General features: G+C 45.7%; 2 protein-coding genes across 11 annotated transcripts; both read left to right on the plus strand.

Moving 5' to 3' along the window:
• The first annotated feature begins 1,312 nt into the window (after nucleotides 1-1,312).
• On the plus strand, nucleotides 1,313-1,915 carry LOC133776673 (keratin-associated protein 4-9-like). Of its 3 annotated transcripts, XM_062215834.1 has the most exons (3): nucleotides 1,313-1,503; nucleotides 1,549-1,742; nucleotides 1,800-1,915. In XM_062215834.1, the coding sequence occupies exons 1-3, from the start codon at nucleotides 1,313-1,315 to the stop codon at nucleotides 1,913-1,915; spliced, it is 501 nt and encodes a 166-aa protein (XP_062071818.1). The 3 variants fall into 3 exon arrangements, with proteins under 3 accessions (XP_062071818.1, XP_062071817.1, XP_062071816.1); XM_062215833.1 differs by having other exon boundaries at nucleotides 1,313-1,422; nucleotides 1,483-1,915; XM_062215832.1 differs by having other exon boundaries at nucleotides 1,313-1,915.
• Nucleotides 1,916-8,091: 6,176 nt separating this feature from the next.
• On the plus strand, nucleotides 8,092-8,799 carry LOC133776672 (keratin-associated protein 4-7-like). 8 transcript variants are annotated; one of them, XM_062215829.1, is made up of 3 exons: nucleotides 8,092-8,447; nucleotides 8,478-8,537; nucleotides 8,643-8,799. In XM_062215829.1, the coding sequence occupies exons 1-3, from the start codon at nucleotides 8,092-8,094 to the stop codon at nucleotides 8,797-8,799; spliced, it is 573 nt and encodes a 190-aa protein (XP_062071813.1). The 8 variants fall into 8 exon arrangements, with proteins under 8 accessions (XP_062071813.1, XP_062071814.1, XP_062071809.1 ...); XM_062215830.1 differs by having other exon boundaries at nucleotides 8,092-8,128; nucleotides 8,315-8,626; nucleotides 8,684-8,799; XM_062215825.1 differs by having other exon boundaries at nucleotides 8,092-8,342; nucleotides 8,418-8,799.
• Nucleotides 8,800-22,589: the final 13,790 nt, after the last annotated feature.

A 22,589-nucleotide genomic window follows, 5' to 3' on the forward strand; every position in this document is an offset into this window, starting at 1 on the left:
AGAGTTTTCTGAGTAGATAATAAACAAAAAAAAAACCAGCATTCTAGACAAATGGAACAGCATGAGAAGTGGCGTGGGACTGTCCTTTTTCATGCCTTTCTTGAACATTCTAGGTAAGAATCACCTTCCCTATTGGCTGTGTGACTTCAGTCTACTGCGGTCTTAATTATCTCATGTGCAAAGAATTAAGGAAAATTATGCCTACCTCAGAGAGCCTTTGTGAAGTGTAAACAAGATAAAAGTCATAGAAGCCTCAGAAAATTCTGATGCACAGTAAGCACTCAACAAATTATCAGTTAATAGTGTTATCTCATCTTTCATTTGAAATGTACAGACTGAAATACCAAATTGTTGTACAGTTTACTACTCATACAATATTCCTAATACTTGAAGTTGCCAAATTATTTCCAATATCTATATTTCACTTGTCCTGTTTAAATGTCTGTAGGACATAAATTAAAGCTTAACCCTTTATGTATCCCTTGTTTCAAGCAAAATATTTCCAGCATGCATTGCTGTGAGAAAATAGCTCAGGATATGACAAAACATATTTTCAATAATACTTCAAATACTTTAAAAGAATAGAAGTCAAAATGCTGCCTTATGATGCCCTGTTTCTGAGGAACATGCCAATAATGATGTAGCAATTTTTAAAAGCATCCATTGTGCCAATGCATTTTTACTATCTAAAAGTAATGAATCATTGTATTATAACTGTTTCAAACAGAATACATTAAGCAAGACAAAATCAACAGGAACTCCACTGGGAATGTCACATCTCACTGACCATCCAGTAAATCCAAAGGCATCGTGCTTCTTCTCACTACAGACAAGACACCCCCTAGACCCCCCCAAAGATAGAGCTCCAATTTTGTTCTCCTACCAGCATTCCCTATGACTTGCTTTTCACATCTTGGATGTCATAGTTATCATAAAACCCATCTTCAACATACTGAAGAACTGACACTTGAGAAATCCAATGAAACAGTGTCATGTGATAGATCTACATTAGAAGACACCTCAGAGAGAGGAAGACAAACGGAGGTGATTCATTTGGCTTCATCAAATTGGGTAGCTCCTAACACAACAGGAAAAGGAAATGGTGCCTTCTATATATAGGCATCATTGCCAGAGAAACACAATTATCTAATTGACTAAAACTAACTGATTTTCTACTGGATAAACAACAAGATCCTTCACATGGTCACAGTAGCCGGCAACAGGGTATAAAAAGCAAGAGGGAGCAAGGGGAGATCAAACTCCAAACAACCACCTCTTGGAAACCCATCCAGAACCTCCACCCTCCGACACCATGGTCAGCTCCTGTTGTGGCTCCGTCTGCTCTGAGCAGAGCTGCTGCCAGCCCAGCTGCCTCCAGACCACCTGCTGCAGGACCACCTGCTGTCGCCCCAGCTGTTGCGTGTCCAGCTGCTGCCGGCCCCAGTGCTGCCGCCCTTCCTGCTGCATCTCCAGCTGCTGCAGGCCCCAGTGCTGCCAGTCTGTGTGCTACCAGCGCACCTGCTGCCGCCCCAGCTGCTGCCGCTCCAGCTGCTGCCAGCCCACCTGCTGCAGGCCCACCTGCTGCATTTCCAGCTGCTGCAGGCCCCAGTGCTGCCAGCCCTCCTGTTGCCGCCCCACCTGCTGCATCTCCAGCTGCTGCAGGCCCCAGTGCTGCCAGCCCTCCTGCTGCCGCCCCAGCTGCTGCCGCCCCACCTGCTGCATCTCCAGCTGCTGCCGCCCCTCCTGCAGTAGTTCCAGCTGCTGTGGCTCCAGCTGCTGCCGCCCCAGCTGCTGCCCCGGCTGCTGCTTCCGCCCAGTCTGTGGCCAAGTCTCCTGCCACACCAGTTGCTATCGCCCAACCTGTGTCATCTCCACCTGCCCCCGGCCCATGTGCTGTGCCGTCCCTTGCTGCTGAACCCCGGCTTTGCATACACCATTTGCTTTTTCCCCTCCAACCCCACGTATGAAGACCTGGAGTGCTCAAGAAAACTGATCTCCAGTCCACGAGCAACCCTCGCCCCTGGTAACTGCGTCCATATTCTCACTTCAAATTCCCTTGTTTCCAAGTGAAGTCACTGAGAGTCTCCCACTAAACGAACAAAATGCTGCCAGGGTTTCTCCCTTTGTCTTCAGTACAGACGTTCATCATGTTAAGGAATCTGAAGACTCACTCCATCACTTGTAGGACCAGATTCTAACCTCTCTGAACTTTGAAGTCCACTGAATTTTCTCCCCTTCTGTTTTTGCAAAGATGTTCTTGTACCTTGTTATTTCCATGTACCAGAATAAACCTCTATTCTATAGGCACTGAAAATTGAATGTGGTCATTCTTGTCTTTTTCTAAAAAAAAGGGTTGGGTCCCGGGTAATCGTATTTTGCCTGTGCTTGCAGGGCAGCCTTCCAACGGACGTCAAGGGATTCTCATCACTGCTGGAGTTTTTTTTCCTTAGTCTTAGACAAATCAACTAATCATTTTGCAGTCTTTAGGGAAAAAAGAGTGAAGTAAAAGTTATGAATATAATAGCAGGATTTTTGTGTGTGTATAAAATATCCATTATTTAAAATTACCCCTTTCTCTCCCTTAATACTTCCTTCCTTTTTTCCTTTAATTTTTGTAGTAATATACTTTCAAGTTAGTTTATAATCACGTGATCTTTTAAGATACCATTTTCCAGGGCTGGCATTGTAGCGTAGCAGGTTGACCTACCACCTTCAGCACCGGCATCCCACATGGGCACCAGTCTGAGTCCTGGCTGTTCCACATCTGGTCCAGCTCTCTGCTGTGGCCTGGAAAAGCAGCAGAGGATGTCCCAAGTGCTTGGGCCCCTGCACCCACATGGGAGACCCAGAGGAAGCTCCTGGCTCCCAGCTTCAGTCTGGCCCAGCCCTGGCCAATGCAGCCATTTGGGGAGTGAACCAGCAGATGGAGATCTCTGTCTCTCCCTCCCTCTGTCTGTAACGCTACCTTTCAAATAAAATAAATCTTAAAAACACCACCATTTTTCAGACTTTTTGCCTTTCTGTTCAAATATTTTCAAAGTACAAAGAAGAATTCAAGGCGCTCACAGGGATTTAACAATTCTTGACATTTACCCCAGCTGCTTCCCAGGTAAGCATAATTTCCAAAAGCAGGGGCAGATTTCTTAACATCACAAAAGCGGGGAGGGGCTCTAAAAGCAGTCCACAAATGGCTTAGCAAAACGCACCTGTTCTCCACTGAGAGTCAGGTGCAGTGAGTCTCTTCTCCATACACATGGGAGATCTGCCTTGTTCTGTGGCAGAGCTTCCACAGGGAGCCCATCCTGCTGTGCAGGCTCCAGGGCCAGGCAGCTGAGGTAAGTGAGGGAGGCAGACCTGGCGCAGTCATAGGTGTGGCTGTAGGCTAGGACGTTTTTTTAACCCAAGGTCATGTTCCCTTATCAAGATGGAACAATAAGCACCCACATCCCTCTCCCTGGCTAGGGGTGCCTCTAACTGGGACTCCCCACAGGGTCAGCTGAGACCTCCACTGAGGCTGCTCCCAGTTTTTCTCCTGGTGACCCATCCTCCCTTTCCTCCCCGTCCCTCCCACAGGGGTTAACTCCAAGAGCACATCTCAACCCCAGCCTGGTGTGCCGGTCTCCACCCCAGGGTCTGCTCCCTGACTGTCTGACCTAGCCCCCAAACCAATCTGAAAGGCACAGCAGCTAACTGGAGAGTGATTGACTGGAATGCACTTTTAATTTTTTAGTGCATGATAGAAATAGGAGCACAAATGTAATAGCAGAAAATGTATTTAACAGACCCTACATAGAAAATCATGAATTTTATATCAATCACATTTATTCCTTTCTACAGATTTTTACGTCATTTGTACACACACACATGCTTTTAAAAATTTAAACAGCAAAAAATAATGTGACTAGAAGTTTTACTTCATTAGCAATTGCTAATTCCATTTTAAACCCATCGTTACAAATCATGACACACCCTAATTAAATGTATCTATACCACTTATGGGCATTTATTCACAAATCAGGCTTTAGTTAATGGTATTTGAAAAGCAGAGAGACAGAGACACATCTTCCATCTATTGGTTCATGCCTCAAATGCCCACAACAGCCAGGGCTGGGCCAGACCCAAGCCAGGAGCCTGGAACTCAATCCAGATCTCCCAAATGGGTGATGAGGACCCAATTACTTGAACCATCAGCCAACGTCTCCCAGAGTATGCATTAACAGGAAGTTAGAATCAGAAGTGGAAGTCAGACTCGAAACCACGGCACCTCGATACGAGAAGTGGGCACCCTACCTGGTACCTTAACCACTCAGCAAACGCACGCCCTAGTTGTACATGTCCTGTGCTAACTTATTCAGATATCTTGTATGCACTTCAGGAGACGTTAATACCTTCCCCAGCCAAGCCAAGTGTATTGCTTGGCATATTTATTTACATGAGAAATTGTATTGAGAATCATGAGTATATTTTTTCCACTACAGTATATGAGAACACTGATTTTTTTTTTTAATTTTTTTTTTTAATTTTTTTTTTTTGACAGGCAGAGTGGACAGTGAGAGAGAGAGAGACAGAGAGAAAGGTCTTCCTTTGCCGTTGGTTCACCCTCTAATGGCCGCCGCGGTAGCGCGCTGCGGCCGGTGCACCGTGCTGTTCCGATGGCAGGAGCCAGGTGCTTCTCCTGGTCTCCCATGGGGTGCAGAGCCCAAACACTTAGGCCATCCTCCACTGCACTCCCTGGCCACAGCAGAGAGCTGGCCTGGAAGAGGGGCAACCGGGACAGGATCGGTGCCCCGACCGGGACTAGAACCCGGTGTGCCGGCGCCGCAAGGCGGAGGATTAGCCTGTTGAGCCACGGCGCCGGCCAGAACACTGATTTTTTTTTTAATAGTTTATTTATTTATTTTTTTTGACAGGCAGAGTGGATAGTGAGAGAGAGACAGAGAGAAAGGTCTTCCCTTTTGCCGTTGGTTCACCCTCCAATGGCCGCTGCGGCCGGCGCATCTTGCCGATCTGAAGCCAGGAGCCAGGTGCCTCTCCTTGTCTCCCATGCGGGTGCAGGGCCCAAGCACTTGGGCCATGCTCCACTGCCTTCCCGGGCCATAGCAGAGAGCTGGCCTGGAAGAGGGGCAACCGGGATAGAATCCGGTGCCCCAACTGGGACCAGAACCCGGTGTGCCGGCACCGCAAGGTGGAGGATCAGCCTGCCAAGCCACGGTGCCGGCCAAGAACACTGATTTTTATCAATTCACCTGTTATCTGACCTCACGGTTAATACTAACTCAAATACTCAACTGACTCTCTACAATCAGGGCAGCCAACCCCAGCAAGCCCCCATCCAGATGTCCACAGCGGGAACCCCATCAGCAGCACAAACAGGTGGGCTTTTCCTTCCATTCCTATCTTACTCTCCCCACCTCCTCTCCTGTGCCTCCTGGGGTCCCCTTCCATGTAGACTCAAGTGGTTGTCTCGGGTTCTGCAAAGGACAGAACTCGAGCTGAGACCATTGAAGTTTAGCAAACGTGTCTAGGTGATCAACAGTAAGTGTATAATGGTGGTTATTTCTAACAATAAAACTGGGAAGCCCAGGGGCGATGGAAAGCTCGCTACCATTTGGCCTTTACCTCCTTCCTGTCATCTCTGTGTGCATTTAGGTCAGTGTGTCAAGCACAGGAGTCATGGTTATCTGGAAAGAAATCTAACTCTACAAATCAAACCTTAACCTCCACAGCTTCCAAGGCGGTATTTATCAGGCGGCATGCTACTTACCACATAAATAAATATAGTTTTCCTCTAACAGAACAGCCATCTGTTTGGAAAGTTTCTCCTCTTCTACAGCAGTCAAAGGACAAGTACTTTGTAAAGGACCAAACCTGTCCCCCATCATGAGAAAGCCTTAATTTACTCAACAAGCGCTTATCACCAGGTCCTCTGGGCCCTGTGCAGACCACGCCTTCAGTACACTTGCCTCGCTCCTGGTAGCATGACAGAGGTAGGGAACTCTGATAAGGTACAGTGCACTGAAGTGGAAACGCTGTACAAGGAAGAGCTGATGTCAACAGGGTAGTTTATCAGGGGAGATTATCATTCAGGAAGAAATATTTCAACAAGGTCTGTTTCTTTGACAGGAAAAGAGAAAGCAACACCGTGGGACTGACGGACAGAACTCTCATCCACTAGTTCATCTTCCAAACACCAACAAAGCCTGGGCCTTGGCCAGGCCTAAGCTGGGAACCAGGAACTCAATCCGGGTCTCCCGCAGGATGGCAAGAGTCCAAACATGAGGCATTACTGCTGCCTCCCAGGGTCAGGAGCTGGTGCTGGAAGCCAGGTAAGGAGCCCAGGTACTCCGATGTGGGATGTGGGCATCATGGCCAGCATCCTGACCACTAGGCCAGATGCCCACTCCTCACCTAGGTCCTGGCATACCAGTGGGACATGGCAGAGCTGAGAAAGAAGGAACAGTCCAGGGAGAATCAGCTTCAGCAAAGGTCGGTAGGTTTTCTTCTTCACTCTTTCCTTGGCTAAGACGTTGGGCTTGCTTTCTGTCCAATCTCGGACAAGGTTGTTGTTTGTTTATTTTTAACCTCTCCATGCTTCTTTCATCTCTTCTAAGCTGCCACCTGCACTGCCAGAATCCCATATGGGTGCTGGTTTGAATCCTGGTTGCTCTACTTCCTATCCAGTTCCCTGTTAATGTGCCTGGGAAAGCCGAAGAAGATAGACCAAGTCCTGGGGCCCCTACTACCCATGTGGGAGACCCAGAAGAAGCTCCTGGCTTCAGCCATCTGGGGGAGTCAACCAGTGGGTGGGAGATCTCTCTATCTCTCCTCCTCTCTCTCTAACTTTGCCTTCCAAATAAATAAATAAGCAAGCAAGCAAGAAATAAGAATATATAGAGTCAGTGTAGCATAGCAGGTTAAGCTGCTGCCTGCAATGCTGGCATCCCACACAGGCACCAGTTTGAGTCCTGGCTGTTCCACTTCCAGTCCAGCTTCCTGCTAATGTCCCTAGGAAAGTGGAAGATGCTTTAAAGGGCTGCTTTAAAGATCAAAAAGAAAACAAATAGAAAATACAAGATATGACCCCACAGCGTCTGGTAGAGAATAAACACTTCACAAATGCCACACACATACTGAGGGCATAAAGAACACATCCTCATACCATCGAGTTAGATTTAGTTGCTCAGTTAAAGCAATTGTGGTTTTTAAAATGTTTGCTGGCCACCATTTCCTTTGCATGCGTCTTATTGAAGTACTTATAAGAAAGAGACAAAGGGGGGCTGTCCTACCCGCCAGGGCACCCAACAGAATGTCCTGGAACCACATCATTAAAGCCCTGCTGAGTCTAGTGTTTATAAGCAGCAAGTGCTTCTGCAAATGAACAATCCTCTGTGCAATCTGACAAGCAAAAGCTAAGTCAGAACTTCCCATTCTTAATGCCTACCTGAAAGACACACATCAACAGCGTGTTTTGGCTATGGAAAAACAGTGAGTCATCGCCAAGTACTTGGAAACTATGGAATAAGCTCAGAACTTCCTTGGGGGTCTCCCCTTCCAAGTCATCCACTCAGGATCACACACCTTCCCCCAAACAGCTCTTTCCTTCTAATTACTTTCCCACATGTCACCTGACCAGAACATTCTTTGATAATAAAAGACATGGCAGCATCGTGAAAAGTGTCCCACACGACAAGCAGGGAGCAAGGTGAAGAGGGGAGGAAATGTCCCATTCAAAAACAAAATTTCCAGAGGCTCACGTGGTGAGTGGCTTTGTAAAAGACACCGCATTGGCCAGAAGCAAAGGTGGCATCTGGTCAAGAGGAAATGTGACAATCTCAAATGGAAACACTAGAGCACACCTGGAACAGGAAATGGGTTGTTTTCTCTCTCTTGGAATATTTGACTAAACGCACACAATTAAGTAATTAAATACTTATGTTTTCCAGCTGGATAAATAACAACAAGGAAATAATGGTGTGGTGACCACAGGCTTTGGTGGGTATAAAGAGGGGGTACAGCACATGAAGACTTCCAAACCCAACAACTTCACTCTCCTGGAAACAAACTCGTCCAGAACCTCCACCCTCTGACACCATGGTCAGTTCTTGTGGCTCTGTCTGCTCTGAGCAGGAGAACTGCTGCCAGCCCAGCTGCCTTCAGACCACCTGCTGCAGGACCACCTGCTGCCGCCCCAGCTGCTGCGTGTCCAGCTGCTGCCGCCCCAGCTGCTGCCAGCCCAGCTGCTGCATCTCCAGCTGCTGCCGCCCCTCCTGCAGTAGTTCCAGCTGCTGCCGCCCCACCTGCTGCATCTCCAGCTGCTGCAGGCCCCAGTGCTGCCAGTCTGTGTGCTGCCAGCGCACCTGCTGCCGCCCCACCTGCTGCCGCCCCACATGCTGCCGCCCCACCTGCTGCATCTCCAGCTGCTGCAGGCCCCAGTGCTGCCAGTCTGTGTGCTGCCAGCGCACCTGCTGCCGCCCCAGCTGCTGCCGCCCCACATGCTGTCGCCCCACCTGCTGCATCTCCAGCTGCTGCAGGCCCCAGTGCTGCCAGCCCACCTGCTGCCGCCCCACCTGCTGCATCTCCAGCTGCTGCCGCCCCACCTGCTGCATCTCCAGCTGCTGCCGCCCCTCCTGCAGTAGTTCCAGCTGCTGTGGCTCCAGCTGCTGCCGCCCCAGCTGCTGCCCCGGCTGCTGCTTCCGCCCAGTCTGTGGCCAAGTCTCCTGCCACACCAGTTGCTATCGCCCAACCTGTGTCATCTCCACCTGCCCCCGCCCCATGTGCTGTGCCGTCCCTTGCTGCTAAGAGTCCTGCCTTAGCCCCACCTCCTCCTTCATCTCTGTCCCTGGACACAGACCTTCTTGTGCACTGACCCTGAGGATCCATGGAGTCTGCTTGATGTCACTCAATGGGACAGGCCTTGTGAATCTAATCAGCTCAACCCAGTCCTCTGGCTCCAAGAGAATATTCGGGGTCATCTGAACTCTCTCCCTTGCCATCTTCCTTCCAATGTTGACACCAAATATGAATTCATTGGCCATCCTCCAGCCAAGACATTATCCCAATTCTCTAAATATCTCATGGATCCCCTACGGAGCATCCTTCCCAGCTCGGCAGACTCCACCTGCAGCCCCCGTGGGCACTGACTTCACATCCTCAGACCCAGGGGTCCAGGCAGCCCATATTTTCTCCTGAAGTGACTTTCTTCTCTTTCATTGCTTCTCTGCTTTCTAATAAATGTTTCTGCACTTAAGAATTCATTGTTGCTGTTCTTTGTTGTGTTCATAAGCATTTTGCTGAGTAACTAGTCGATTCTGTTTTACACGAAGACACAAGAACATCCACTTTGAAGTTAAATGCCTTGTCAAACGTAGATAAAGATGCTATAGTAAGAGCACTTCCCCTGAGTGCGTAGGTGTGTCTTAGCATCTTATATTAGGATTTAAAGCACGTTACATCCTTGACACATTGTTCTTCTTAATACCACTGGTTCTACTTTAGAGAAAAGGATAAAATCACATTTCATGGAAAAGAGTGCAAAAAGCACTTAATGTGCTCAATTCATCCCACTCAATAAATAACACGTCAGAATTTATCATCACAGGGGGTTACGTTTCCCACTGAGCTCTATGGAGAAGAAATACAAATTTCACTGTATTCTTCAGGAAATATGCCTCGTCTGGACGGCACACGATTTCTGAATGTTGTTGTTGGGGTTTTCCTTGGCATTCAAACACTTATACACCTAACATTCCAGTGTATCCCAACTTTCCAAGGCTGGAATTTCAAAACTCACTGTCTCTTTTTAAGTATTTCTTGTTGGAATCAGCTCACACCTTTGGTAGTTCTCAGGTGGGGTACAAGTCAGCATTAGAATCTCTAGGAATGGCGCTTGCATTTGAAGTTCAAAACATGAGTACTGGTGGCATGGCCCGCTGGTAGGATCACCTGTTCTTGGTGATTTGCTTACATTAAGGACCCACACTAGCCTGAGCGACTTCAAGCTGTGTATGCTGCTGCAGTCTCCAAGGACCTCCCCTGCGTTCTGCCCCTACTTAAGTCTCTACAATAGTTTTTCCCTCCTATGGCACCTCATGCTAGTGTTGCGGTCAGCATTTTGTTTCATCTTATTATATTCTTCACAATAAATAGACTTATATCTTTGTATTTCAAAAGCACCTCTTGCACATAGTGGATTCTTTATAAATATTTTGAATAGAATTGTTTAACAATCTGGAAAAAAAAAAGATTACCAGGCTCTGAGATGACCTTCAGCTACTGAAACAATCAGGTGTGAGATTTGTTTAGATATCACTGGCATAGTTCATATTTCTTTTCTTTCTTTTTTTTTTTTTTTTTTTTGGACAGGCAGAGTTAGACAGTGAGAGATAGAGACAGAGAGAAAAGTCTTCCTTCTGTGGGTTCACCCCTCAACTGGCTGCTACGGCTGGTGCACTGCATTGATCCAAAGCCAGGAGCCAGGTGCTTCCTCCTGGACTCCCATGTGGGTGCAGGGCCCAAGCACTTGGGCCATCCTCCACTGCACTCCCGGGCCACAGCAGAGAGCTGGCCTGGAAGAGGAGCAACCGGGACAGTCCCGACCAGGACTAGAACTGGGGTGCCAGTGCCGCAGGTGGAGGATTAGCCTAGTGAGCTGCGGCGCTGGCCTGTTGCCAAGATCTTAATCACAGAGTTACAACACTTTTTTGAGATAATACGTTTTCCTATTATACAAATTATTTAGAATCCGCCTTCACTGATGGGAATCAAGATGGAAAACAGTAGGAAGAAATATACTTTGACTTTGCCCTAGAAGAGTTAGAAGTATTATCGTGATACGGTAAGCCCTGAAATCATGGGTGAACTCATAAAGTACAAAAATGAACTTATAAAGAATAATATCTGGATTTTACATATCCAAAATGTTTCTGTTCATCAAGTGGAAAAAAAATGAAGAGCATAGTGAGTAAAGCCACTGCCTGCAGTGCCGGCATCCCATATGGGTGCTGGTTCAAGTCCTGGCTGCTCCACTTCTGATCCAGCTCCCTGCTAGTGTGCCTTGGAAAGCAGCGGAGGATAGGCCAAGGGCTTGGGCCCCTGCATCCACGTGGGAGATCCAGAGGAAGCTCCTGGCTCCCAGCTTCAGTCTGGCCCAGCCCTGCCCATTGCAGCCAGTTGAGGAGTGACCCAGTGGATGGAAGAGTGCGCTCTCTCTCTCTCTCTCTCTCTCTCTGCCTTTGCCTTTCCCTGTCTGTAACTCCACCTTTCAATTTGCAATGTATCCTCGTACATATCCAAATAAAGGAATTACCTGAATTTTAAAACAAAATGAAGAGGGTGTAGTTCCTGTTGCTTTGTTTTGTCTGTGAGCCCGGAGGTGAGCACCGGAGTTCCTCCTTGGCATCGCGCTTGAGGCGCCCTCTCCTGCTGCACGCCCACCATCCCGCAACCCCATCCCCACCAAGGGTCAGCCCGGGAAACAGAAAAGCCAATACTAAGACCTTTAAATGAAAGAGTTTAGCAAAATAGACTTCGTGAACACAGAAAAATATTGACCAAGTAGAAAACGTCTGACCAAACTGATTAAGTAGAGAAAAAAAAAGTGTGACTGAAAGGCTGACAGACATTTATATGTAGCCAAGGACTGAAAGAGATTTTTTAAAACAAACTAGAATATTATAAATAAGCTTACATCATCAATTTACAAAATTATTATTAAATTGATTACTTCTAGGAAAATATAAATGAACATCACTTCTAGACTCTATAGAAAACATAGATAAGCTATAATCATTAAAGAAACTACCCTCTGTGCATGTTGATATTGAAGATACCAAACTAACATTGATGCAGAGTAACCACGCATGGAGTTAGGTGGGAATCAATACAGCTGGAAGCTGGGTAGCCCTGTGCTGTAACCCCATTCCCTTACCTTTCAGTCCAGTATGCCCACTTTCCCATGATGCACCTGTGTCTCGTCCAGGACCAGGAAGGAGGAGATGCCATGATGGCCATGTGGAAGTTAGACCCCATACGGAGAAGCCACGAGACTCCCAGAAAGCCTCGTGCATGCTCAACTCCTCCCTGTTTGTATGTTCAATTAAGGCACCACCCATCTCATCAAAAGACTGACCACAAGGAAGGCCCTCCGTCCCTCTTGGCTTCTTGGCCATACTGCAAGTCCTTCTCTGGCCTCTTGCCACTGCCCCTCCTCGTAGGTATCTCTGGCCCACTCACCATGATGTCTCTCATCATTCATATGTGAATGTATATTCACTCTCTTTTTAAAATAAACCCTGCTCTCTCATGTGTACTGTGGCCTCTGCTTTGAATCCTTACCTCTGTGGGTGCAAGAACATGGAATAAAAACTAAGATATTTATGCTCATAACAATATTGATTGGAAGTAATTTACTAAACCTGAAAGGAAGTCTTCCATTTAAACTGAACAAAAAATGTAGGAAAAAAGGCAAACTACCCAATTCATTCCTTTGAGGCTGGCCTAACCATGATTTCAAAACCAGACCACAGGGGCTGGCTTTGTAGCGCAGCAGGTTAAGCTGCTGCCTGCAATGCTGGCATCGCATACTGGAGCACCACTTGGAGTCCCAGCTGCTCTGCTTCTGATCCAGCTGCTTGCTGATGCATCTGGGAAAGCAGCAAGAGATGGCTAAAGTTCGTGGGGTCCTGCCACTCAGGTGGGAGACCCGGATGGATGGAAAATTCTCTCCCTCTGTCTTTCTCTCTCTCTATCTCAGAGAGTATGTGCGTGTGTGTGTGTGTGTGCGTTTCTCCCTCTCTCTCTGTCACTCTGCATTTCAAATAAAATAGATAAATCTTTAAATAAAATAAAATAAAAATAAACCAGACCAGAATAGGGTGTTAGGGAATGTTATAGGTCCATATTATTGAAAATTACAAATACAAAAATCTAATAAATACTAGTAAATGAAATTTAGCAATATGTAAATAGAATACTATATCATAACTAACTAGTGTTTGTCCTAGAAACTAAGTAGTTGGTTCAATTATAGTTTTGTGAAATTTTGTTTTATATCTTTGTCAAACCAGTGGTTAACAATGTTATACTGGGGCCAGCACTATGGTATAGAAGGTAAAGCTGCCACCTGTAGTGCCGGCATCCCATATGGGTTAGGTTAGAGTCCTGGCTGTTCCACTTCCAATCCAGCTCCCTGCTGATGTGCCTGGGAAAGCAGCAGAAGATGACCCAAGTCCTTGGGACCCTGCACCCATGTGGGAGACCTGGAAGAAGCTCCTGGCTCCTGGCTTTGGATCGGTGCAGCTCCAGCCATTGCAGCCATCTGGGGAGTGAACCAGCAGATGAAGACCTCTCTCTCTCTCTCTGCCTCTGTCTCTGTCTCTCTGTAATTCTCCCTTTCAAATAAATAAATAAATCTTTTTTAAAAAGTTACACTATTATAGTTTTAATGATCTGTTATTACATTAAAATACACTGTATATGGGTGAAATGGTCATTTTTTTCCATTCAGTTATTGTTTATAGTTGTGGCTATATTTCCATGAAACTAGGATATTTTTGCTTTTTACTTGTTAAACTTCTTTTTTCAGTAAAGCAGTAAAGTCTTAAGCCTTTCTACTGTAGTATAAATTTAAAATGTCATCCCAAACACTAAAAAAAAGAAAGACAGACAGAAAGGGAGAGGGAAGGAGGATGGGGAAGAGGGAAGGGAGAAAGAGAATATCATTATACCTATGAACAATATTGAATATATTAAAAACTGATCAAAAATTAAAATAAAAATGCTTAAATGAATTTTATGATACTAGCACAAAGGAGAAAACTGTGAGATCACCGGACTGTGGCTGCCTATGATACTAGAGCATTAAAAAGGAAAAACTACAAGACCATAGGACTGTGGCTGGCTGGCTCAGTACCTGATGATGGAAGCTGAGGAGTCCCAGGATCTGCAGCGGCCAAGCTGGGGACCCAGGAGGGTCAGTGATGCAGTTCCAGCCCAGACCCAAGGGTCAGTGTTTCCCCGTTGCAGTCTAAAGGCAGGGAAATACCTAAGTTGAGGCAGTCGGGCAGCAGGGGCTCCTTCCTCCAGACCGTTTTATCCTAATTAGGCCTTGATCCAGGAAGGGCCATCCACATCAGGAAGGCGACACTCCCAGAAGGACGCTTGTTCAGTGTCTGTGTTTAGTTTTCCAACTGTGTGGGGGATGGATATTTAAAGCCTAGTGTATTTATGCACACAATAAAGTAACTGCAGAAAAACCGCACAAAGTAGAACTAAACATGAACACAGATGAAACTTACACATGATACTGAGCAGAAGTTATGGAAGACTGGTTGCAATGTGATGTCATTTCTGTGGCGTGCTTGATCACACAGCCCTGTGTGTGGGTTAGGGGAACAACCTGTACAGTGAAGGCATAAAGGACTGTATAGAAATGATATACACAATTCAGAACACAAGTAACTTAGGCAAAGGAGAAGAAAATAGAGATGAGAAGAGAAACACACAGGTTTCAATGTACCGGCAGTGTTTTCTTTAAACTACGTGGTTAGAACATGTGTTTATTATATTTATGTTATTTATATGTTGAAATATATTTCCTATTTTTGATGGAAAAAGTATCCCGGTAGGCAGATGGAGAACTGACTAGGAAACCAGGGATGTGACACAAAAGTTCATTGAAAGAGAGAATGGTGGGGCCAGCACTGTGGCATACATAGCAGGTTAAACCACTGCCCGCAATGCCAGCATCCCATATGGGCAGCAGTTCTCGTCCTGGCTGCTCCACTTCCAATCCAGCTCCTCGCTAATGCACCTGGGAAGGCAGTGGAAGATGGGTTGAGTGCTTGGGCCCCTGCACCCACATGGGAGATCCGGATGAAGCTCCTGGGTCCTGGTTTTGTCCTGGCCCAGCCTTGGCTGATGCAGTCATATGGAGAGTGTACCAGAAGACAGAAAATCTTTCTGTCTCTTCTCTTGCTCTGTAACTGCCTTTCAAATAAAATAAATAAATTTTAAAAAGAGTGAGAGAGAGAATGGTCAAGGTGAAGGTTGGAAGTGGCAGCAGTGCAGACGGAGAAAAGTGGAAGACTTTGGGGTGCTGTTTACTGGTATTGTAGAAATGATAATGTATTGATGCGGGGGGGAGAAGGGACTCAGAATTTTGTGGGCATTGATATAATTTAGGGAAAACAGGGAAACTGGAGTGTTTACAGATTTTTTAAAGGGTTTAAACTGTTATTTACTTACTTGAAAGGCAGAGAGACAGATTTTCTGTCCACTGATTCATTCCCCCAAATGCCCACCACAGCTGACACTGAGCCAGATTGAAGCTAAGAGGCAGGAAGTCAATCGAGGTCTCCGGTCTCCCACACAGGTGACAGGGACCCAACTACTTGAGCCATTACCTGCTGCCTCCCAGGGTGCGCATTATCGGGAAGCTGGGACCAGGAGCAGAGCTGGGTCTCAAACCCAGGCACTCTGATACTGAGTGGAGGCACCCCAAGCAGCATCTTAACTACGAGGTCAAACACCCCTGGTTCACAGATTTGAAAAAGAGTTGCCTATAAGATATCCAAAAGGGGCCAGCACAGTGGGTTAATCCTCCGCCTGTGGCACCAGTACCCCATATGAGCACTGGTTCTAGTCCTGGCTACTCCTCTTCCAGTCCAGCTCTCTGTTATGGCCTGGGAAAGCAGTAGAAGATGGCCCAAGTCCTTGGGCTCCTGCATCCATGTGGGAGACCCAGAAGAAAGTCTTGGCTTTGGATCGGTGCAGCTCTGGCCATTTGGGTAGTGAACCAGTGGATGGAAGACCTTTCTCTCTGTCTCTCCCTATCACTGTCTGTAACACTACCTCTCAAATAAATAAGTAATCTTTTAAAAAATGTCCAAGAGGGCAAGTCCAGTAACCAGTTGGACAAACAATTTTTGTTCTCCTAGTGGGTGTCATGACTAGACATCATTATTCTGTACACACACACACACACACACGGGCATGTGAACTATAGAACTGGGGTGTTATTTTACATTATTCACATAAGTAACATTTACTTGGGTTGCCCCTCGTTGCCCCTCTATTAGAGTATCAGACTAACTGACTTACAAGTCCACCTCCGTCAGAGCTGCTCCCAGTTGGTATCCCAGCTCCTGGAGGTATAGAGTGAAGCTGGCCTTCTCACCTTGAAGCAGGGGGTCTTGTGGCCAACATGGCAAGAATTCCAAACATACAGTAGTGATTCTCTACTCTGGGAAACTTCTGAAGCCTTGCAATGCTTGGGCTTAACCAGAGAACAAGTGAACCTGGATTTCTTGGGGGAAAGCCTTGGCATGAGAACTTTAAGTTGCCTCAGAGGCTTCTATGTGCAGGCAGGGTTGAGAACCATTGGACTGGAAACAGCTTGGGAAATAGGTATCTGAGATAGGAACTTACTACACCAATTCCTCTTATCTTTGCAACTGTATCCAGTAATGAGTCTACCCCAGTTAAAGTTTTTAAAACAAACCAGGGGCTGGCGCCGCGGCTCAATAGGCTAATCCTCCGCCTGCGGCGCTGGAACCCTGGGTTCTAGTCCCGGTCAGGGCGCCGGATTCTGTCCCGGTTGCTCCTCTTCCAGTCCAGCTCTCTGCTCTGGCCCAGGAAGGCAGTGGAGGATGGCCCAAGTGCTTGGGCCCTGCACGCAGATGGGTGACCAGGGGAAGAACCTGGCTCCTTGCTTCGGATCAACGCAGTGCACCAATGCAGTGAACCAAAGGAAAAAGGAAGACCTTTCTCTCTGTCTCTCTCTCTCATTGTCCACTCTGCCTGTCAAAAAAAAAAAAAAAAAAAAAACAGGCCCACTATATATCAAATCAAACTATTCCTGGTCCCACTAGACATGTAGCTGGCCACTTCAATCTGGCCATTTTAAACTTCTTCCCGCCAGAAAAGGTATACCAGTCTCCATCATTGATAACTCTCAGGCCCCAAACTCTGCCTTCAGCAACAAGAACTCATATTCTCCTTCTCAGCCTGGCTTGTCAAGATGTCCTGCCTGGGTGGGACTTGATGGGCACACCAAACTTTCTAGCTCTAATCAGTCACAGAATTTGGGGATCCTATTTATATCATGGCCTCCAAGCTTTCCTACAAAACAGAATTCTGAGAATCTACTCCTTTCCAAGCCTCTACCTACCCAGAGGGATGATCTGATACGAGAATTCTACACAGGAGTTTAAAATCTCCAATGTAAGCAAGCAACATCAAGGTTTCTCAGGTCCTGACAGAGAGCCTGAAATTGTAACAACTTTCTATACTATCAGAAATTATTTCCTAAAGCAATGTTCTATAATTTTCTGTAAGCAGAGTCAAACAAAAAAAACTTTTACTACAAGTTGAAGCGACGTCACAGCATCACACAACCTCGGCTATGTAAACAGTTCTGTGCTGGCTGCTTCCAGCTGAGAAAAGGGCAGTGAGCAGGTTGATGTGACAGGGACACCCACGTCACATTCTCCAGAAGGGCAGCAGCTCACATGCATGGACAAACTGAGTATCACAACACAACTGACCACACCCACACTTTAATGGCGTAAAACAACAAAACCTTACTACTTCCCACCGTCTAGTACAACAACTGGGCGTTTCTCTGCTGATCTTGCTGGGCTCACTCGTGCAACTGGTTCACCAAAAAGCCCAGAAGGGGATTAAAATGTTCCCAACAAGCTCATGTACTTGTCACTAGCTGGTGCTGGTTGTCAACTGGAGTGCCTCGGTTCTTTTCCATGTGGCCCTTGTTTTTTTAATTTTTATTTAATAAAGGTAAATTTTGAAAGTACAACTTTTAGATTATAGCGGCTTTTCCCCCCATAACCTCCCACCCACCCACCCACAACCATCCCATCTCCCACTCCCTCTCTCATCCCATTCTTCATCAAGATTCATTTTCAATTATCTTTATATACAGAAGATCAACTTGGTATATACTAAGTAAAGATTTCAACAGTTTTCACCCACTCAGACACACAAAGTATAATATACTGTCTGAGAGGTAGTTTTACCATTAATTTGCATAGTACAACACCTTAAGGACAGAGATCCTACATGGGGAGCAAGTGCACAGTGACTTCTGTTCTTGATTTAACAATTGACACTCTTGTTTATGATGTCAGTGCTCACTCGAGGCTCTTGTCATGAGCTGCTGAGGCTATGGAAGCCTCTTGAGTTCACAAACTCTGGCCTTATTTAGACAAGGCCATGGACAATGTGGAAGTTCTCTCTACCCTTCAGAGAAACATACCTCCTTTGATGGCCCCTTCTTTCCACTGGGATCTCACTCACAGAGATCTTTCATCTAGGTCATTTTTTTTACCACAGTGTCTTGTCTTTCCATGCCTGAAAAACTCTCATGGGCTTTTTAGCTGGATCTGAATGGCTTAAGGGCTGATTCTGAGGCCAGAGTGCTATTTAGGGCATCTGCCATTCTGTGAGTCTGCTGTGTATCCTGCTTCCCAAGTTGGATTGTTCTCTCCTTTTTAATTCTATCAGTTATTATTAGCAGACACTGGTCTTGTTTGTTTACTTTTGACACTTAATGCTATCATTATGATCAATTATGAACTGAACCTGATCACTTTGACTAGTAAGATGGCATTGGTACATGCCACCTTGATGGGATTGATTTGGAATCCCCTTGCATGTTTCTAGCTCTACCATTAGGAGTAAATCCAAGTGAGAATGTGTCAAACTGTACATCTCCTCCCTCTCTTGTTCCCACTCTTAAATTTAACAGGGATCATTTTTCAGTTAAATTTAAACACCTAAGAAAAATTGTGTGTTGAAGATTTCAACCAATGGTATTAAGTAGAACAACAATAACAAAAAAAAACCTAAAAGGAATAAAATAGTAAGTTGTTCTTCAACAGTCAGGACAAGAGCTGATCAAGTCATCGCTTCACATAGTGTCCATTTCACTTCCACAGGTTTCGTTTTAGGTGCTCAGTTGTCACAGATCAGGGAGAACATATGATATGTGTCCCTTTAGGACTGCCTTATTTCACTCAGCAAGATGTTTTCCAGATTCCTCCATTTTGTTGCAAATGACCAGATTTCATTTTTTACTGCTGTATAGTATTCTACCGAGTATTATCCCATAATTTCTTTATCCAGTCCACTGTTGGTGGGCATTTAGGTTGATTCCATGTTTTAGCTATTGTGAATTGAGCTGCAACAAACATGGAAGTGCAGACAGCTCTTTTATTTTCCAATTTAATTTCCCTTGGGTAAATTCCAAGGAGTGGGATGGCTGGGTTGTATGGTAGGGCTACATTCAGGTTTCTGAGGAATCTACAAATGGACTTCTACAGTGGCTTTACCAGTTTACATTCCCACCAACAGTGGATTAGTGTTCCTTTTTCCCCACATCCTCTCCAACATCTGTTGTTGCTAGATTTCTGTATGTAAGCCATTCTAACCAGGTGAGGTGAAACCTCATTGTGGTTTTGATTTGCATTTCCCTGATGGCTAGTGATCCTGAACATTTTTTCATGTGTCTGTTGGCCTTTTGGATTTCCTCTTCTGAAAAATGTCTATTGAGGTCCTTGGCTCATCTCTTAAGTGGGTTGTTTGTTTTGTTGTTGTGGAGTTTCTTGATCTCTTTGTATATTCTGGTTATTAACCCTTTATCTGTTGCATAGTTTGCAAATATTTTTTCCCATTCCGCCAGTTTCCTCTTCACTTTCCTGACTGTTTCTTTTGCAGTACAGAAACTTCTCAATTTGATGCAATCCCAATAGTTAATTCTGGCTTTGAATACCTGTACCTCTGGGGTCTTTTCCAAGAAATCTTTGCCTGTGCCTATATCTTGCAGGGTTTCTCCAATGTTCTCCAATAATTTGATGGTGTCGGGTCGTAGATTTAGATCTTTAATCCATTTTGAGTGGATTTTTGTGTCAGGTGCAAGGTAGGTGTCTTGCTTCATGCTTCTGCATGTGGAAATCCAGTTTTCCAGCACCATTTGTTGAATAGACTGTCCTTGCTCCAGGAATTCATTTTAGATCCTTGATCAAATATAAGTTGGCTGTAGTTGCTTAGATTGATTTCTGGTGTTTCTATTCTGTTCCATTGGTCTGTTCATCTGTTTCTGTACCACTACCATGCTGTTTTGATTATAACTGCTCTGTAGTAAGTCTTGACATCTGGTACTGTGATGCCTCCGGCTTTGTTTTTGTTGTACAAGATTGCTTTAGCTCTTCGAGGTCTCCTGTTTCGCCATATGAATTTCAGCATCATTTTTTCCAGATCTGAGAAGAATGTCTTTGGTATTTTGATTGGTATCACATTGAATCTATAAATTGCTTTTGGGAGAATGGACATTTTCATGATATTGAGTCTTCCAATTCATGAGCATGAAAGATTTTTCCATTTTTTGGTATCCTCTTCTATTTTTTTTTTCTTTCAGTTTTGTAATTCTCATTGTAGAGATCTTTGACATCCTTGGTTAAGTTTATTCCAAGATATTTAATTGTCTTTGTAGCTTTTGTGAATGGGATTGATCTTAGAAGTTCTTTCTCAGCCATGGCATTGTCTGTGTATACAAAGGCTATTGACTTTTGTGCATTGATTTTATATCCTGCTACTTTGCCAAACTCTTCTATGAGTTCCAATAGTCTCTAAGTAGAGTCTTTGGATCCCCTAAATAAAGAATCATATCATTTGCAAAAAGGGATAGTTTGAGTTCTTCCTTCCCAATTTGTATCCCTTTAATTTCTTTTTCTTACCTAATGGCTCCCGCTAAAACTCCCAGTACTATATTAAATAGCAATGGTGAGAGTGGGCATCCCTGTCTGGTACCAGATCTCAGCGGAAATGCTTCCAACTTTTCCCCATTCAAAAGGATGCTGGCTGTGGGTTTTTCATAAATTGCCTTGATTGTGTTGAGGAATGTTCCTTCTATACTCAATTTGCTTAGAGTTTTCATAATGAAAGGGTGTTGTATTTTATCAAATGCTTTCTCTGCATCTATTGAGATAATCATATGGTTTTCCTTCTGCAGTTTGTTTATCCACGTGGCCCTTGTTCTCTGGTTGCCTCTCCTGGACTTCTTTGTAGGATGGTAAAATTTTCAAAGAGGACACAGGTGAAGCTTCAGGGCTTGAGGCTTAAGTTCCAGACTCCTACACACCACTTCCACCACATCCTGTTCATCAAAGCAAGTTATTAGGCCGAACCACATGCAAGCGGTGGGGGAACAGACAGCACCTCTTTTCAGAAAGAGCTACAAACCACTGCTGGTCTGGCACGCAGGCAGAGTAGGGAAGCAGCGCTAAGTTACTGGCAGTCAGAGGATGCCTTCCTTGCTGTCTTGCATTTACTTGAATGATAATTAAAGGCATTTCTGCATGCAGGTGAGTTGAAGTCTCACCTCCATGAGTTACAATTATTCGTTGAGGTGGAGCTGCGATAATAACAGCTCTTTGTGCTGACAAACGTGAAGCGGGGAGAGTGAGAATCCCAGACTGCAGAACAGCCCTTGTGCGCCCCTGGCAGCAGCCAGCTACTCGTGGGTTGTGAGAACTTCTGATTGGCTCCTTACACTCACAGAGCGTGTATGATGTCTTTACACCTGAGGACTTAATATAGTGGAAAAAAACAAAAAGCAGAGAAATGAAAGAAAAATGCCAAGAGGCAGATGGTGCCATCTAAAATTCTTCTTTTATCACCAGACTAAGACTACTGAAACACTGCGGCAGAAATCAAAAGAGGCCCCGGAAATGCAGAGTTTAGTGCGACTGGCTTGGTGAAGCACAGTTTTATTTCATTCAGGAGGAAGTACTGACATTCAGCAAATTCTCTACTCATTCCTCCTAAGAGAACTGACCTCTTGCTATGGGACAATTACCATCCAGTGCCTACCCACGCCTCACCTGACAGTGATCTGAGTCATGTCCAAGCTGCAGCTTTGGGAGCCACCACATTCACCAAACCACAGGGTTTCTGGTGGTAGACAATCGTGTAGATGAGTGGGTAGAGGAAAGTCATATTCTAAAAAGAATACAAGGCCGGCACCGTGGCTTAACAGGCTAATCCTCCGCCTTGCAGCGCCGGCACACCGGGTTCTAGTCCCAGTTGGGGCGCTGGATTCTATCCCGGTTGCCCCTCTTCCAGGCCAGCTCTCTGCTATGGCCCGGGAAGGCAGTGGAGGATGGCCCAAGTCCTTGGGCCCTGCACCCGCATGGGAGACCAGGAGAAGCACCTGGCTCCTGGCTTTGGATCAGCACAATGTGCTGGCCGCAGCGGCCATTGGAGGGTGAACCAACGGCAAAAAGGAAGACCTTTCTCTCTGTCTCTCTCTCTCACTATCCACTCTGCCTGTCAAAAAAAAAAAAAAAAAGAATACAAGCCAGAGCCAATGCTGTGGCATAGTGAGCTAAGCCTCCACCTGCAGCAACAGCATCCTGTATCCTGTATGGGCACCCATGCATGTCCCGGCTGCTCCTCTTCCAATCCAGCTCTCTGCTATGGCCTGGGAAAGCAGTAGAAGATGGCCCAAGTGTTTGGGTCCCTGCACCTGTGTGGAAGACCTGGAAGAAGCTCCTGGCTCCTGGCTTCAGATCGGC

Source organism: Lepus europaeus, chromosome 18 (genome assembly GCF_033115175.1).
Source record: "Lepus europaeus isolate LE1 chromosome 18, mLepTim1.pri, whole genome shotgun sequence".
Taxonomy (NCBI): domain Eukaryota; kingdom Metazoa; phylum Chordata; class Mammalia; order Lagomorpha; family Leporidae; genus Lepus; species Lepus europaeus.

What these genes read in the sequence shown, in the direction of transcription:
- LOC133776672 (XM_062215823.1), top strand. Translation starts at nt 8,092, where the DNA reads ATGGTCAGTTCTTGTGGCTCTGTCTGCTCTGAGCAGGAGAACTGCTGC.
- LOC133776673 (XM_062215832.1), top strand. Translation starts at nt 1,313, where the DNA reads ATGGTCAGCTCCTGTTGTGGCTCCGTCTGCTCTGAGCAGAGCTGCTGC.